Source organism: Anopheles maculipalpis, chromosome 3RL (assembly GCF_943734695.1).
Source record: "Anopheles maculipalpis chromosome 3RL, idAnoMacuDA_375_x, whole genome shotgun sequence".
NCBI classification, from domain to species: Eukaryota; Metazoa; Arthropoda; class Insecta; order Diptera; family Culicidae; genus Anopheles; species Anopheles maculipalpis.
Window position 1 is genome coordinate 77,666,252 of NC_064872.1, and position 18,063 is coordinate 77,684,314.

The 18,063-nt window shown below is 41.0% G+C and overlaps 1 protein-coding gene across 4 annotated transcripts in view; it reads right to left on the reverse strand.

The window, feature by feature from the left end:
• Positions 1-11,168, reverse strand: part of LOC126561501 (kazrin) — a 49,211-nt gene extending 38,043 nt beyond the window's left edge. For all 4 annotated transcript variants that reach the window (XM_050217682.1, XM_050217683.1, XM_050217685.1 and 1 more), the window contains exons 1-2: positions 11,124-11,168; positions 2,197-2,361 (exon numbers count right to left, since the gene is read on the reverse strand). In XM_050217682.1, the coding sequence (XP_050073639.1) occupies positions 2,197-2,361; positions 11,124-11,156 (198 nt within the window). In that variant the 5' untranslated portion in view covers positions 11,157-11,168. The remainder of the gene's footprint in view (positions 1-2,196; positions 2,362-11,123) is intronic.
• Positions 11,169-18,063: the final 6,895 nt, after the last annotated feature.

Sequence of the window (18,063 nt, forward strand, 5' to 3'; positions counted from 1 at the left end):
AGGTCACAATCGCCCAACGACCAACAATGCCAATGCATTCCTACCCTAGTCTCGTCGTTATCGTCAATCAAATCAGCCACACGAGAAGAGCGCACAAAAAAACAAACCACGGGAAAACAATTTCCTGCCTTTCAAAGCATCTTCACTGTTCGGGCACCGGTGCAGCAACAAGGGTGCAACGTTGGGCTGCATCGCTGGCACAAATAATAGCCCGTCCGGACAGGATAGCGGCTGACTGTGACAGCAGTTTAATTTATATGTAAATTTTATCAATTGAAGTTAGTTGGCTGTGGATATTGTACTACTCGGGAACAACGGGACAAGCCATTCCACGGCATGCGGCGACGAAAGCACGAAAAGCTCAAGCTCAATGCTTCCGTAAGGACACTCGGCTAAAATCTCGGAGAATCGGATAATGAGCAAAGCATCGATATCGGGTTTGCAAAATGTGTTAGTGAAGTGGGCCCGGGTACGAGGGCGGAGAAACCCGGTGGAAGCTCCCGGAGGTCCATTTTCGTTGATGACAATTTTCCACCAAGCTGAAGCAGCGCACCAACCGATGGCGTTGGCTTTTCCCTGTGTAGGGCAGAGCACTTTGCTATTTGCAGCGCAGTGTTTGGTCTTGTTTTTCTAGGTTAATGTGCCCGTCGACAGCAGTTCGCGCGATTGGATAAATCTCAGACTCATGGCAGTGGTCGTGGCGGTGGTTGGGGATGCTCGTTGGCCAATCATTCCACTGTACATTCCGGAAAATGGTTTGGCTGGGATAAGAGAAGCACCGATTGGATGGTCTTTAGGTTTGATGCGTGCGATAAGCGACGCAACAAATAAACGTTCCAAATTAGCATTAATTGCTCGTTGGCTGTGAATTTCGGAGGATTCTTCCGATCGAGGTGGAAGTCCCACGAACGTCCGGACAACAATGGGCTGTAAATTAAATCGTTTGATGTTATAGGATCATTTCGATCGTGCCGATCGATGTAAAGGTCGTGTTTGCTTGGGACGGCTGTTTGGGATAGCGTGGCCGCTGATGTGTCAACGTGCGCCGGTAATGGCCCGGGATTTTGCGGATGAATTTGTTTGGAAAATTCATTTGATTGAAACGTATTTGGATACGTTGATTTACATTTATGGTGTAAACTTAAGAGAGCTGGGTTTGGGAATTGAAAACTAAACTACTATCAGGTAGTAATAAATATTTGTTTATTGTTATCCTGACTTCAACAAACATTTCAATCATTAGTTCTTGTTTTAAGACTTTGAACCTTAAAGCAGTTGTTTGGAAGAGTCTCAGGCAGTTTGTTGAATTCTTAATTTTAAATTTTCCATCAGGATCTGGGCTATAAAATTTTTTTTACACACTCTCTGGAAACATTCACTAATAGTGATTTAACAATGATAATCTACATCGTCAGTATTGAGTGAAACAAATCGAAGGTCGTATCTTTGCCATTCGAAACCCCTCAACGGGAATTGCCCTTTCGGTAATGAATGTAATTGCATTTTCTCCTCTTTGCTAAACCATCCCTTTGGCTCTATCGAAATTCGCTTTCAAAGCGCATTGGCATTGAATCACAACTACCCGTTCAAACCCGTAGCTTAACTACATCAACTAATGAACGTTAGGTCATCCGCGAGCAATTCTGAAATATAGACAGAAACATCGATGAACGATTTATTCCGACATGTTTCGGAAGGCAATACTATCATGTGCGTCTAGAACCAGACAGTTAGGATAGAACCCGAAGGTATTCAGCCGACGAGGCAACCAAACATCCGGGACAACAACGACCACCGACAATGATGAAGTTGTTCGTGACGGATGATGGTGGAGATGATGCTAATGTCGTTAGGCTCTCGTCGTCTATTGCTGTGCTCAGACTGAAAGACCCAGGATGAACGACATTGAGATTTTGTGCGAAATTAGTGGTTCTGTGGCAGTGGCAGTGAATCTGAAGCATCCCGAAAAAAGGGGACATTGATATGATAACGAGATTGTTAGATGGAGAGAAATGTTTGGAAGTAGTACTCTAGAACCCCTTGTGGTGGTGGCTGTTAGTTGGCTTGAGTTAAAGTTGATTAAAGTTTGATTTAATTCGAACCTGAATTTAAATTGAAAGGAATGCGGGTATTTTCCGATCTCGTAACAAATAATCACGTATGAGTTGTAGGTAGATATCCATCAAGCATACTTACCGATTCAGCGAGCTGCTTGAGCGATGCGTTGATTTTGTCCGGATTGCGTGGTGGCGGCTCGGGCGGTTCCGATGCGGCGGCCATTGTGACGGTGCCGGCCGTGCCGTTCAGCTGCATTCCAACCAAGCGCAGCAAAGAGTTCACTGTGTCATCGTTGATGGCAGTCTGGAAGAGATTCGCGAAAGGGAATCAGTATCGCTGAAAGTTCACGACATCGTATAGCGTATGTAGTAGGAGCAGAACGTTCGTTCAATATAGCCGTGCAGCAAACAAGAACGGAAGTGGCTATAACTGACACAACGATGACGCACCGAGTAATAGTACGGATTCTAAAAGCAACATTCCCAAGCTCACCTAAAGAGAATGTATTCATGTATTCAGGTATGTAGAGAGAAAGGAAGATAGACAAGGAATGAGTCATTTTGTTCGTAATAAATAGGAAAAGAGCATGTTTCTGGGAATTTCTATATCACAATAAGTATTGATTAAACGATCAAGAAATGTACTTCGAACAACTTAAATCAAAATAAAATCACAATGTATGTAATGCTTTGAATGGTTGAGGTTGGAGTTCGAGTTGTGTGGAGTGATTTGTTAATTTTAATTGTTTACGGTCGTACAAGTGAATTTTATTATTACAGCTTAGAGTAAGATTTAAGGTAAAAGTGAATAGCTATGCAAAACAACTGTTGCGATTTATTCAATTACACAAACATTATGTAACGTACCCAGACGTGAAGTTGCGCGAACAAAACTAAAACAATTTAACATTAACTTCACCGCTGCAAACAGACCAATTGCTACCATTACGCTGTTAGGTGTAATGAGATTCATCACGTGTCGTGAGTAAAAAAGTTTGAATTGTTCCCTTTGTGTTGCCGTTGCTCTAATTAAAGTAATATTCATATCACTGTTTGCCTTCGTGGCACCAGTCTTTTACGAGTCACCGTATTATTAAACATTACACATGCGCTTCACTGCAGACATGTCACATACGTTCAGCCATTGTATGATAAAACTTCAGGAAAGTTTTACATTACGGTTCGTTGCTGTCTGTACCACTTGCTCGTGTCTAGTTGCACACGAGAAGGGAGAATTTCCTGGGCAAATGACAGCCATTCTGACGGGGAAAGTTAGTCTGCTCGTAACTATTGAGCGGAACTACAACTGTTGCTCAACTGGGTCGATTCGATTCGTGCTGACGATGCAATAGGCTTCCAATTGGAACAAGTAATGGAGGGAGATTGTGCTCCGGCAAGTAACCAACGCATACAGACGAGGGTAGAAAGTTTTCCCTTAGCCAAACAATAGCTGACATGAGGTACAGAATAGAAGCTCGAAAAAACCCCTTCGTCTGGATGCTGCCAACTTGTTTGCTCTCCGAATCGATTCTAATTAAGACATAAGATACGGATCCGTCACCTGAAGACAGCAAAGCAAAAGCAGGCTCGTTTCACTCCAGAACTTCTTGACGGCTTCTGTTGCACTGTGCAAATGCATGAGTTATGGGAGTGGCCAACTGAAAAAATAAAGGCACAGCAGAAATGGTGTGCAAGGAATTTTTATTAGTTTCCGAGCTTACACCCACTTCTCGCTTGATTTTTTTTATTGTAGTATTTTTATGCGCCATGAGTATGATCATCGGCTTTTCTTTTTTGGGCACGCTTGCATATACGCCCAGTGGGGTGAGTTTTAATTTAAGCAAATTCCTAGCAACTTTGGGCGGATATGAGCGAATAATTTATTTGCGCGACCAAGTGAAGCGAGCTTGCCGAGAGCGTTCAACGTACATATTCCATATTAGCGTAGAATCCGTTGCTTTTGTATTTCCTGCATGTGCTTTGGTGAATTTGTGCAAAATATTTTTGCTACTGATTTTCGGACAGCCATTGTTATTTTGCTTGCACCGGGAAGGAAGCCATAAAACGTAGTTATAATTTAATGCAAAGCAATTAAAAGCTCGCATGAATGAGCTGTTTGATGTTGAGGAGGCTAAGATATTAAAATAAGGTTGATGGTGTTTTTGTTGAACGTTATAGCTTAGCTTGAATCTATATTTTTATTCTTTAGGTGGGTGGAATTTGATCAGTGGGATAAGCACGATTTCAACAAAGTGATAGTAGGTGTCTAAGCTTTAAATGAACGTTATGAGAGAATATTTTAATTTTATTCCAATATTACGGCTCATTTTCTTGTTACATTTTCTTGTTACAATTCATTTAAAGGAGTTGCGATAGCTTAATTGCTCTCTATAATACGTTATAGCAGTCCGTGTGCCCAAAATAGGTAGTTAAATATTGAAATTTTGATATATATTTTAAGACGTAATTTAATTCAAAAATTAAAACCTTAACATACTTGGTTTTTTATCAAGAAAACTACGAAGTTAAACCATGTAATTGTACTTTGTTGTATTGTACTGTCAAAATTAAATATAAATAAAAAATTGTGCTTTGTAAATCAGCATTTTTTTTTTTTGGGTTTTAACAACTTGTTTTGATTTACAGATTTTCATGGTTCAATACTAAAGTTTCTTATTGTTGAATTTTTTGTAAAAAAAATAGTAATATTTATGAGTACAGGATTCAACTTTTGTACTTATAGCTTAAGGTTCAAGATTGTAAACATTATAATAAAATTTTGTATTCGATTTATCACATGTTAACATGTTTTAGAATGTTTTAAAAGAAATTCTCAACTATTTTCATGTTTTTATTAATTTAAGATTAAATAAACTTAAAGCTGACAATTTTACATACAACTTTAAAGTATGTTTAGTCTTTAGTATAATTAACACAGTTTGGCATAGCTGCGATCGAACGGAGGAATAACTCAAAATTTTCAGCTTATTCCATAGAAAACTTAGGCACAAGGCTATCTTTTCCGGAGAGATCTTTTCCGGATCCTTTTTCCTGAGCGAAGAAGCATATTTTATATTTTTTAATGGAAATGTTTCAAGGCATGAGTAGTTGAAAAACTTTTCTTTAAAAAACCACCCATTCAACAGCTCATAAAGAAAGGCTTTCACTAAGTGCTTTCCCACAAGAAAAAAAAAAAACTCGTAGAAGCAAACCCTAATCACGTGTAACAATCGCTGTGCATTGCAAGAAACGTTTAATAGAATGTTTAAATTCTACCAGCGCTACCATCGTGCAGATTCTTTTCTTCGACCTACAGCCATAAAAAAAATATCCCACCGTCGACTGTGCCCACACAAGACTCGTGTCTATGTACTTGTGCGGGTGTATGTTTGGATTGTAGTGGATACCCTTCATGAAAAACGATACGTGTACTTGATGTGACCCCGTTTCGCGCTTTACAGCAGAAAAGGATCATTTCGCCGAGATGCCGCACGGAACGCCCGACGGGAAGGAAGATTGATGGCGAAAGTCTTCCACTTGCTGTCCCATTTGCTTACGAATAGCCCTTGTACGACCGCAATCCCACGGTTACGGTTTACATCAAACTGCCATTTTAGTGAAGGTTTTCCTTCAAGTGCTTGCCCTGCATGGGTAGAGTCTTCTTCCATCGTTACACCGCCGTGTCATTGATTTATGCTGGCGTTTGGGCCTCATGGGCGAAGGTTCGGTGGCAGACAGTCATTGGATTGTGGGCATCATAAATCAGCATCGCTTTTCAAGGGGTTTCTTCGCTCATTCGAGCGAATGAAATGTGAGATTTTGGGTGAAAATTTTATAGTTAAATAATTATATTAGGGTAAAGTTGAGGTACCGCTATTCGCGAAACATGTCTCCGATTGTCATTTTCCTATTTTGGCTTTTGTTATAATCACGTATCGTACAAACGTATACTCGAATCTTACTGGGCATTTCTTTTTCGTTTTCCCTTGCCTTCGAGACCTGCTCGAAGCTGCGGAAAACTCAGCCACAGCACACCCTACCTCGTACAATATGGTTTGTTGGGCTTATTGGCTGGAGAGTTCGTCTAAACTCTCGTGGGAGTCGGCCGGAAGATTGAAATGGGTTTTGTGTTTTCCTCTTTTTCTAAGAAAAAATGGAAGAAAAATGAGAAGAAATAAAGAAATATACCGTGAAGCAAAATTCGAGAAAACAGATCGTTGAACAAACCAAACGATGATGCTGGTCGAACATTTATTGGGTGTTCGTGCGTTGAATGCGTAAGCATTTTTCCAGCCCCCTTCGTAACGAATGACCATCATTGAAGAGGGGACGAAATCGGGATAGCGCGTGTTAGGAAACATTCCAGCCACTTCCGGCACAAATCGATAAGTCAAATGATCGGACCAGTGCAAAGGCACGTGACCTATGAGCTCTACCTGGACATAACGGTGTAGCGTAACACTACGGTACACGGTTGAATAAATAATTCGGTGTGTTGCAAATAAAATGTTTCTGAAGGTTGCAATACGGAAAAGTTTTGCAACAGTTTCTCGTTTTTTGATGAAAATGGATTGCAACGTCATGGTGAGCGGAGGGCGTTTGCCCTTATCTGGTGGGTGGGCTAAGTGGATAAACTGCCGGAGTAAAGAGTTTTATGAAGATGTATCGATCGAACAAAAGCTGTTTGGGAATGTTCAAAAATGTGTTTCTTTGTAGTTTCTAAGTTTGACACAGGTAGAAGATTTATCTTTAAGAAATTGTCTTCAAACTTTAATCAACAAGCAAGTGAGTGGTTGTTGGTCATACTTTTTCGTAACTTGTTGTACAAATTAGATTTATTGGTGATGAAGTTCATCCAGCATCAGTAGAAAAAGACAAAACAAATATACATGTTGTTCCTCGTGGATAATCGTATCCGGAAGTTTTCGTTCAAATGCAGCTGGGAAAAGTGTTTTGACACATCTGAAAAAAAAAAACACAAACACAAAACCTTCATCAAAACTTCATATTATCCTGTCGAAGATATTTTCATGATTCTTTTTTGCCTTTTCCTGTTTTCAACTTGTTCGCAAAGTTTAAAAAACAAGCAACGTCACATAAAATGACAAATTCAAAAAGGAATACACACAAAAGGGGCTCACAATTCCGGATGCTTTTCTTGACTCAAAGAGAGATACACAAATAAACCTTGGGAAACAAAACAACTAACAGAAAGATGAGCAAGATGGATTTTCGATCTGTTTGTTATAGCAACAAACTAGAAACTAGGAAAGAAAGGAGGGCTGTAACAATTGGGGAAGGACTGATTGATTGTCAGGTTCATGTTTATTTCTCCGGGGTTTTCCCGGCAAGGATATTGGGCGCATTTTGTTGGAGAGTGTTTTTCTTTTCACTTACTTATGTGACATCCTTTGTTCTTCGTTTTTTACGTTTAACGAAGTTTAAGACAGAATTCACATTCCGGAATGAAGATCTTAATTTATTTATAGCTCGTTTGCCGGTCATTAATAGCATGAATAATTCCACTCATATTTTAATCGATTAATCGACAGAAAGATGTCCTCTTTGTAAGAAAAAGAGCAAAAACAAATCCAAAAGCTCCAAAATAGAACCGTCAATCAAAACCGAATCCATGGCTGGCGGCTCGACTGACAACGGCAACCGGGACACAACATTTGGGTCAACATAGACGCGCCCAGCCGACGACGGTTCGATTTGTCAAGATTTATTTTCCGCAGAAGATTTCCTCTTGTGCCAGTGTTGCCATTACACAACGTAAGCCTTCACACACACACAAACGCATTCAAACACATACAGCCACAGGGTACATGTCCTGTGTTCCTATGGTGAAATCCATCACCGTGCCAAACGGCTTGATTTGGGATCTGAATTATATTTTTTTTTTCATCATTTTCTCCTTCTCTTTGGTCTATTTTTTCCCAACAAGCTTAACCGTTGACGTATCGACAGATACGTTTCACATTACGCTTTCCCTCCCAACCATTACTCCGATCGATATAAATCTGATCAAATTGAACCGGCTGGCGCGAGCGTGTACGTGGTGTCCAACGAAGCGTTCTGGTTGCCCACTCAGCCGGCGATTGCTGGATTGTTGTTGTGTGAGGTGAGCTCTGAACGAAAAAGCAACCGACGGTAGAGGATAAGGAAAAAACAACCCTCTGTTTCAAACTCAACCAGGACACCGAAAAGGATTCTACGCCCGTGTAAGGCTAACACCATTGTTTGCTGAACGGGTGGTGTTGTTTTTACCGGGTTGTTGTTCGGGATGCCTTGGCCGTAGGGGTTTGTTTGTGTGATGAAAGGCACAAATCTTAGCCCCTAAGCAGTACACTTGAGGGTGTAAACATGGTGACGGAGGCACGTACTCGCGCAAAGAATACAAAAAGGAAGCGTTCGTTTCCTGGGAAGCGGTATTTGTGCGTGTGAATGAGTGACCAGGTTCGGGGTTTCCTATCTTAATATCCACTCCATCATAGGGCGACGTATAGTCCACCGGGCACATTTCCCTCAGGTGTCACTCGACCGAAGCATTGTTCGTTTGCAGTGTCTGTTTTCTTTGGTCGAGTGTTTTTGCAGCAGCGATCCCGAATTGAGCAGGACAACAGGTGGAATTCATCTTAGTGGTGAGCTTTCGTAACAACAGTTTCTCGTTAACCTTTTTGTTTAGCGCGCGAGGGACAGAGTTTTCTTCGGTTCATTGTATCTTTTAAGCACTAATATTAGTTCTATTACGGAACACAATCCCAACCTCACGAACAACGAACCCGCCGTTCGATTGTTGTAAAGCCTGTAAGGAAAAGTTTAACCAAAAAGCTGCTGCCGCTGCTGCTACCACATCAACACAAGCTGTCGTTTCATCCCTGGAATCTGGAATCCTGCGTGTGGGCGAGAAAAACTTTTACGATAAATCCTCACACTTTACAATCAACACCGATGCTGTTGGGTTTTGTTGTTGCCAGCGGTAGCAGCAGCTTTTCATCTCGTTCGTTGTATTTTTGTACGGGCTTAGCATTTTTTCCCCTTGTCGCAATTGAAAAACAACTAAACAATCATCATCCGGTGTACGGAGAAACTTCTAGTTTGGCCAAGGATTTGTAAAGGATTTTCCGTCTGATGGCTTTTTTTTTTATAACCAAACGCCTCCAGCCGGGCGAGGTTTTTTTATGGACGGTGCAGAAAACTCAATTGTTCAGATTAATGATTAAAATTGTGTTTTTGTGTTGCGTTAAGAGTTGAGTAAATTTTGAGAGATAAAAAAGGGGCAAGATTATCTGTTGTTGAAATAATATTGAATCATTCGCTTAGACGCTTATGGGTGTAGGAAGTGTGTGCGTGTAAGGAATGTTTGGGAAGAAATAAGTCTTGCATGTTGTAAACGTAAGTGGTAAAAAAATTAATACTCTTACAACACTAGCTTTTAGATGAAATTTTGAATAGTATAATTTTGATTCTCTGCTCTACGCTAGATGTAATTTTTTCAAACCAAGCCGAAACATTGAGCCACAATACAGCCATATCCGAAATGGTTGGCAGCAGCGTAAAAACGGCACGGTAACGTTTGTTCCATCGTTTTACTGCTGCTACCAATCAAATAAGATGTGGAATAATAATTTTCATATCTAAAGCACATTGCACCATCTAACTAATTAGGCCGAACGACATAATGTTACTACAGAAAAGCGAGTTAAGTAGATAATAAGGTTAAACAAGAACAAGATCATAGGGAATAAATGTTGCACAAATCTACCGAAATTATTGCCCAAAAAACACAGAGCGAAATAGAGAGAAAGAGAAAGAAACACAGCAAACCACCAGGGTAGAAATGCTTAAACAGATTAAAATAGATTAGACAAAAAAGATTGAATAAACACAAAAAGGCAAGTCGACATTGCTTCCTGGTCACAGAACAGAACTTTTGATTTTGAGTGTTGAAGTTTTTTTCGGCGTTTCAGTAGATTTGAGCCACAGTCAGACGAAAAAAAAAAAAACGCAAAAAGCAATCAAAAATTAATTGGTGATAAACGAACGGAAGAAAATCAACAAGGATTAAGTGTGGAGAAAGTAAGAGAGAGTGAGAGAGCGAACGGAATTGGTTTGGAGCACTTGCACCGCTTGGGATTGCAAGCCGAACCAAAAATCAATGCAAAACGAAACATGAGTGGAAAAACAGAAACAGGAAGGAAAGCATAACAAACATTGAACTGAAAACTAGGAACACTCCAAGGTTGTGCACGGGTGGAAGAACCGGGAAAGCGTAGGCAAAACGATAGCAAGCCAATTAAAAGTGGGAAAATGGATGAAATTGATTCAATTCGAGGGATGAAGCCTTGCTGAGCTGTGTCGCGCTAGCTGGAGGGGGCGGGAAACCGTTATCTAGCCGAACCAACTTTCCGAGAGCTTTTCGGGATCTGGCAAGCAATTGAAGTTGCTAAGCTCGTTTATTTTTGTTTGCATTGGGTTGGGGGAGGTAAAATTGCAATAAGAGCTTATGGAAATTGGAGGATAACAGGTTAGTTAACAACAACGAACGAACTTAGTTCTTCTTTTTTGTGATAAGTCAACTAGGTATTAGAAAGGATTCAGTATGAAGTTGACCAGAAGGGAAATTACAATTCTATTGCTGTGGAATTGTAATTAATAGAAGAGAAGCATATTTAACTAATCATAAAAATGAATTGTTGAAGACTAACAAAAAGGAGTATTCTCGGCCAGCGAGTGGGATATGGCCACCTGTCACGATAGATGGCACGCAGAAGCATAAAAACAACAAAACCTAACCTCAACTTTCAAAGTGTTGAGCTAGTCATGGGCAACATCCAGCGCACAGTGAAGGGACCACTAACGTGGGACGACTAAAGCAGGTTGGAAAGGTGTAAATACGAAGAATACGGAAAGAAAAAGTGGAAGAAAACAGACGGTACAAGGAACGAACCACACAACAACGGCAGCTACACGGCAGCGAACTAGGCGAACACGATCGCAAGAAAACGAACATAACAAAAAAAATTACGAAAGTTGTTGTTTGGATTAAAGTTTTGTAAAAACCTTCTCAAATATCCGGTGAAACTCTCCCAGCATCGAACGGTCGTGTGGGGTGATACGCGGGTCGAGGGTGATTCTTGGTGCTTTTTTTTTGTACTCGGGAAGAAAAAAACGAAAAGCTAGAAGCAATCCGTTTGATCGTTCACCGACGGAACTCAATTATCGGTCGACTTCTTCGCCTGCGCCTGGCAGGGTTGGTTGGTTTGGTTGGCTGTTGGGCGTCCCATTCAGCTCGTTCTTTCACACCCACCGGTTCCTAAGGTCGCTGGAGTTGCTTTGCGTCACGATGAATTGGCACCTCTGGCTTTGATGAGGGTGTGTAGCAGGAAAAGTAGCGGGCGGAACGAGAAAGGGAGGTATGAAAAAGGACACACACACACACGCACACAGAGAGCTTAATCCATTGACCGGTGTGACTTTTTCTTTCCGGACCGGGGGACGATTAATCTTTGGAAGCACTTTGCTACGAAGATCACGCCGGAAGATGATCGATTTTTGGGGATGCGAACGTATGCGAGGATACTACATGATGGGTTAGTGCGCGGTAAGCAAAATTGAGCAAAGTTTTAACACTTCAGGGAGAAACCGGAAGAGAGAGATGTGTTTTTCGTTGGAAGTTGTTTTCGGATACTTTTGCAACACATCAGAACGTTGTGTCCAAATTTCGACACTGCACAGTGGAATATGATATGACACCAAAACCAAACTGGGTAGGGTAGGCTCTGGGGGTTGATAAAATAATGAGAAAACGATACAGGCACGCCACAGCACTATTTCTGATAGAAGGATGCAAAATTTACGATTCTGATCCCCATTTTCCAAAAAGCAGGGACAATCAGGCTGGGAGCAGGCAATCGGGCGCTTGAGCGTTGATTGAAGTGAAGTTAAATAACAGAACCGACACCTCACACCTGGAACAAGCAAGGAAATCTTGCTTACGTACCTTTCAGTAGACGGTTGGATGGAATGGCCAAATATATAAACCCTTCAATTCCACACCGGTACACACAGTATTGATTGAATTGGATTTTCTCGGACTGTCACAGCAATGGAGCCTGGTGTATTTGTCCGCAAGCTGTCGTATCGTTCGTTTCTGAAAAATGTCAATTGAACGGTAAAAGAAGAAAGAGAAATTAATAATTTGATAGTAAACTTTTGGACAGTTCTGCTAGAAGAATATCCTTAAAGTACGAACATAACAACCCCCTACAGCGTTGTATAATTGGCTGCTACTTTTGCAACTATTTTTAACGCCCTTAAGGAAGAGTTATTTCTTCTCCGTTTGCTTTATTGAGAAACTTCCAAGCTATCAAACCCCTAGAATTTTTGGGCCATCATAAACAACAAAGGATTGATGTACTGTTACGCTCTGCTAAAGGTTTTGTAGTGGTGATGCGTGTCTACACCAACAAAAGCAGCAGCGTTGTGTGAGCTTACAAAATTCTGTAGTTCAGCTTGCGCAGTTTATGGTGACGCCATAAAAAACTACGTCAATCGTTTTTTCTCCTTCCTCTATAGAGGGTCATAATAAGCGGTTGGCTTGTGGGTGAGTGGCATTGTTCACCCGGTTAATGTATTGCACCAATTAAAGTGGATGATTTGCTTGCGATTCTGATTACATTGCGTAAAACTAAGTTTTTCGAGGCATATAAAACAAATGGATGGCAATTCCTATTTGCTCTGCAGTGGTGAAATAAGTCTTATGCTTGTAAAAAAAATCTCTTTCGATTCAGATAAGTAAGATTAGGTTTAAATTTCTATTCGGTTTTTCCTAGAAACTAGAAAAAAGTTCTAGTTTTGAGTGTCTTCTTTCTATTCACTAGATTAGCAAGATTACTAAGATAGTTTTAATATCGCAGCTCTGAAAAATTCTCAATCAGAAAAATACTCAAAGCACATTAAATTGTGTTTCATCCAGCACGAAATAAGCTTAAATCATTGGCAATAAAACATCATAAAATATCAAACGCTCAGCTACAGTCCTGGCATCTTTCTTTAGCCGTTATTTAAGTGGAAGCACATCAGCAGCATGGTAGACTGCAAAATGAGTTCCTTTCCGTTTTAATTGCTCTATCACAGCTTCCTTCCAGATGGATGGCACCATCCCAGCATCAACAGATAAAACAACCGATGCCAACTAGGACACTGGATCAACAAAACCAGCAAGACAAAGACCTGCAAAAACTGACTCATCTCACAACCAGCTGGTAACGATGGTGATGAGCTGATCCAGATAATGAGAAGAAAAAACTAGTCAAATAATTTTTCTTCTCACTACTCCCTTACTCCAGGGTCATCACGCTAATCCACTTCGTATCGATTAGCCATCCCCCAACTTCTTTTGAGTGAAGCAGCAAATACAACAGTCATCGAGGACTGGGCGAATTGCTTTACCCACCGTACCCACACATCGAATGCGGGATGGCGTGCGCATTGGAAAAAGTTTTTCCTTCCCAAGCAGTAAGCCTCAGCAAGCAAGGGATTTCTTGAATGAAAAACGAGAAGCAAAATGCAGCGCAAAACTAATCCTTGAAGCAGCTTTATTTTTTAGCATGAAAAACGACTGTGTATGGCAGTAAGTGGTGGCAGAAATTGTTGCATGCCAACAGAGAAAAACGAGTAGTAGAGTGGTGAACTAAAGCACAGGATATAGTTTGATAAATTATTGAGATGAGTTGAAGCTGTTCCAAAGGATTTGAGAAAATGATTCCAACCTAACGAGGATCTAGTTAGGAGCTTATTCATTTCAATGAACGTTATTTGAAAATAATTAAATTTGAATGCTTTAACGCATTATGATAATAATTTTATTTACAATAAGACTCTTAACCCAATAAGACTAGCTTGTGTTCGAAACGCTAACTGGGCCGTTGTACCTTTTTCACACTATCGTACGGTTTTGCTACAATGCTTTAAGTGGTGTAGCCTTTCAAAAGGCCACCAACCCTGCTCAAAACCGAAAGCAACACGCACAAACACGTCTCAAGAGCAAATAGGAACCTTTCAGGCGCATGTAGGCGCTTTGGCTTACGAAAACTCGGGACTCGGGACCGACCGAGGAGGCAACCGAGATCTGTATTTAGTAACTCGTTAATTGTGAAAAATGGTTGGCAGTGGCGTGAATTTGTTTATAGTGCAGGACATTCACTCACACTTGCACAGCTGTTCCTCTTGGGGCTTAGAGGAAACAATGCAGGAAGTAGAAACCCTATGGTTTTTATTGCCTACATTCTTGGTGCTTTGTTCCTTTTGTGGTGTTTCTTCTCCTGTCCTATCGTGTACTTTTCTGTACGTTACACACTTCTTTTATTTAACACTTTAACTATCGTTTTTTGCTTGGAACTGTCCTCAGGAGGAACAAAAAGGTAAGCTTTTAATTGGTTGCAATTAGTGTGCTACAAAGAGCGGCAGAATATGAGTTTTGATAAGAGCTGTTGGGATGTTTTCACCTCAGAGTTGCAGTGTTGACCTACATCCGGGGAAATTTAGCTTCAGAATGGAAAACTTAAAGCAGCAAATCTGGTGTTTTATCATCCGAAGTAAACCATGAACTCCACCATGGATTAACCTTCGTACTAGCTACGGACAAACTAGCAGGTCAGTGCTATAATTCCGGTTTAACTTCCAAAAATAGAGCAGCATTATTGCGCAACAATCATTTGAAGCACGCCGGGCTTAGGGTGTAGCTATATTTATAAAGGCTCTCTTCTTATCGCATCAACACACCAAACCAAAAACGTTCTGGTGAAGCTTTCGGCCAATGATCAAACCGCAGCATCCACCGAGGGAAACGCAATACGGACGGATAATTAAGGATGTTAATGCGAATGTTAATCTACGGCACAGAAGAGTTCCCCGCGTTCCGAGTCCGAATGGTGAAGAGTTCATGTGTGTGAGGGCATGAACAGCCTCTCACACATATACTTAACGGACGAAGTAGAGTAGATTCTCGTGTATAATGGCGTCGGAAAAACATGCTCGTTAAAGATGGTGATGGAACTGGATGAAGGAATGGGGGTTTCGGGACGATGGGCGACGTCGTCGAGAGACATTACGACATAATCAGAGTATCACTAAACGAGCACTGTAGGCGTATCAAGAGGTGGAAAGGCATTTTTATTGGATTATTATAATATTTGGAGTGAGAGAATCTGTGGTTTATAGAGCAAGATTTCAGTAAATATGCAACGAATGCGTTTGATCCTGAAGAGGCATCAAATAATAGCTTAGGATAAGTAGATATAGTAGACAAACTATTCTTTAAAAGTTATACAATGTTAGGAAGTTTTCGTAATAATTCTTCAGAGCATTAATCGTTTCTGTACCGTACCAGAAAAACGGAATGAAATAAACCAAATCGTTTCTGCTTTCGGTAAGGTGCCACAAAAGCAGGAACCATCAATTACCGAAAAGGTAAGGGCGTTTAAAATTACCATTTTTCCCTTTTTCTGGCATTCCCAAAGCCTTTACCTGAAACTTTACCGAGAAATATGGCAAACACTTCCGCGATTGGTGTGTTGTTGCTCGTGGTTTAGTCTAGCAGAAACCCTTGAACAACTCTCACACGGCTTGCAAGTGTTTGTAAGCTTTGGTTGGTACGTGCTAATGGGGGTTGGTTTGTCTTAAATGGCACCCGCCGCACTGGCGATGGTTACAGTTTGGGGTAGTCACCAACGCTTTAAAGTGGTTCTTAGTTTTGGATAGTTTTTTGCTGTTCGGCGTCATTCTTTAGCCTAGCTTCCACACCCGGTAACATTCCGGAATTCTAACGGGAGTTATTGGTTTTTTGGTTTTAACGCCAGCGTCAGTGGGTGGGAGTTGAAGTTTTTAGCGTCGCTGCTGGAAGGAAGTGGTAATTTTAATGTGTATGTGCCCGTGTAACAGGAAAAAGGTGCCATGAATACAAATCGTGCCCGCTTTGGGTGTGTGAGAGCTGCCAGAATAGGAAAGTAATTGCAGCCGAGTAATGTTCTTGGCAGGGAGAGGTGATAGCTGGCAAGGTGATTTTGCATATGGTTAAAGACATTATAACTTCTTTGGAAAGTAACGAAGCTGTTTTACCATCACTGGTATGCCGTTAGTTTAGCTGTATGGAGAGAATAATTGTAATTGGTGGTGGTTTTATTTATCGTTATGCTCGGGAAATATTTACACACTTGAAGGTGGGTTTTGTTTCTGTTTTTAAAGTAGTTTTATTTGCGATGGTTACGCAGATTTAGAGTATTATTTTGAGATTTTATTCAAATAATTTAACATTTGAAAATGTTTTTCCTGCATTTACTGTTGCCTTCTGCACCACAATGAAATCAATAAAAGCGTTAAACATATTATTACATTTATCATTATACTTCAATCATCCAAGCTGCCGATTTACAACAGGTTATAACGCTTTAATGATTATTTTAAGAATATTATTTACACCTTCCATTTGGTTTCAACTTTCAAACCTCGTAATTATGGCTATTAGCTACAGCATGTAATGCCATCGCGCAGCACATCAAAAGAAAAAGCTTATTTAAAATCCTCATAGCACATTCCACAGTGATTCTGCTATTTTATCCGCGTGGTTCCCATTTCGAAAAACCCCAACCAACTCTCGTAACGATCCGAGCTTCATTAGCAAACGCTCGGTGAACCATTTTCTCTTCCCAGCTTTCGATGCTCACATTTTGCACGCTTTTGATGTCGTCTCCTGTTTTGCAAAATCCAACACCCAAATAACCCGCGCGCACACACGCGCGTGAGGGTATGTGTGAGTGTGTGTGTGTGTGTTCGCAGAAAATAAAATGTTCCTAAGCCTTGCTCATGTTAGAAAATGTACCGTGAGTCAGGATAAGCATCATCGACCGACCGTGTTGATTGGAGCGGGATGTAGTAATGACAGAAGCTTCATTTTGTTACATCTGTTCCTAGCGAACGGTGACAGCGCAATCCTAACGGCCGTTACATTTGAAAAGGCTTGTATTTGTGAGTGTCGCTTTTTTTGCCTTCCCCATCTTTACCCTGCAAACTAATACTACAGAATTGGAATACTAATGATGGCGGAAGCTTACCAAAATTGAATGCTTTTACAACACGCTCCACGCGGGATCTGTTCGCGCTTTTGAATGTTTGGTAAATTCAGGCAGACACTTTCATACTCCCCGGTGTGGCTTTCATATTTTAATTGCTTAACCAAACAATGGTTGACGGAGGGGATTTTCAATGGTAAATACTTTCGCACGGAACGCGTCGAGAACGTGTCGTCGTTTGCAAACCCCGTGAAGAATCGTTAAAGAACGTCGTTTTCGTCGTCGGCATTCAGGACGGGCATTAAGAAACATCGCAAAATGATGATGTTTTGAGTGAGAGTGGGTGAAAATCAAAACCCCCGAAACGTAACGGCTGTTTGATCGTAATGGCAAAGAGACAAGAAAGAAAAAAAAAGAACATCCCAACACAACGATTACACACAATCCGAGCCTTTTTTTTCAACTGGCTGTAGGCGTTACTCTGTGTTAGCCTATGAAACCAAAACTTATCGTGATGTTAATATGCGGACGGTGAAAATCTGTGCGGTTTTTTGCTCACGAGTGGGTGGAATGGTTTTATGGTAATAAAATCCTACACTGAGAAAACCAGCCACTCAGTTTGGCGCTCATCTAAGCGCACGAACACAGCAGCCACTTTTGTGTACGCAAAACCGTGGTGCCCTTTTCCTTTTATGGGCAGCTTTGTTTGGATTTGAGTTTTTACATCGCACGTCAAGCGTAGCATCTTTGCAGAACTGGAGGAGCGAAATCAGTTTTACGCGTTCGCTCCAAAGGCGCCCTCCCGTGTGATCTTTTCTTCTCCAGTCTCTTTTTTACTTCCTCTCAATCGAAAACCGTGGTTTGCGGTTAGCTTATTCAAGGACTTCTTTTCCGGTCACTCAAAGACTGGCCTATTGACGAGGGGTTTATAA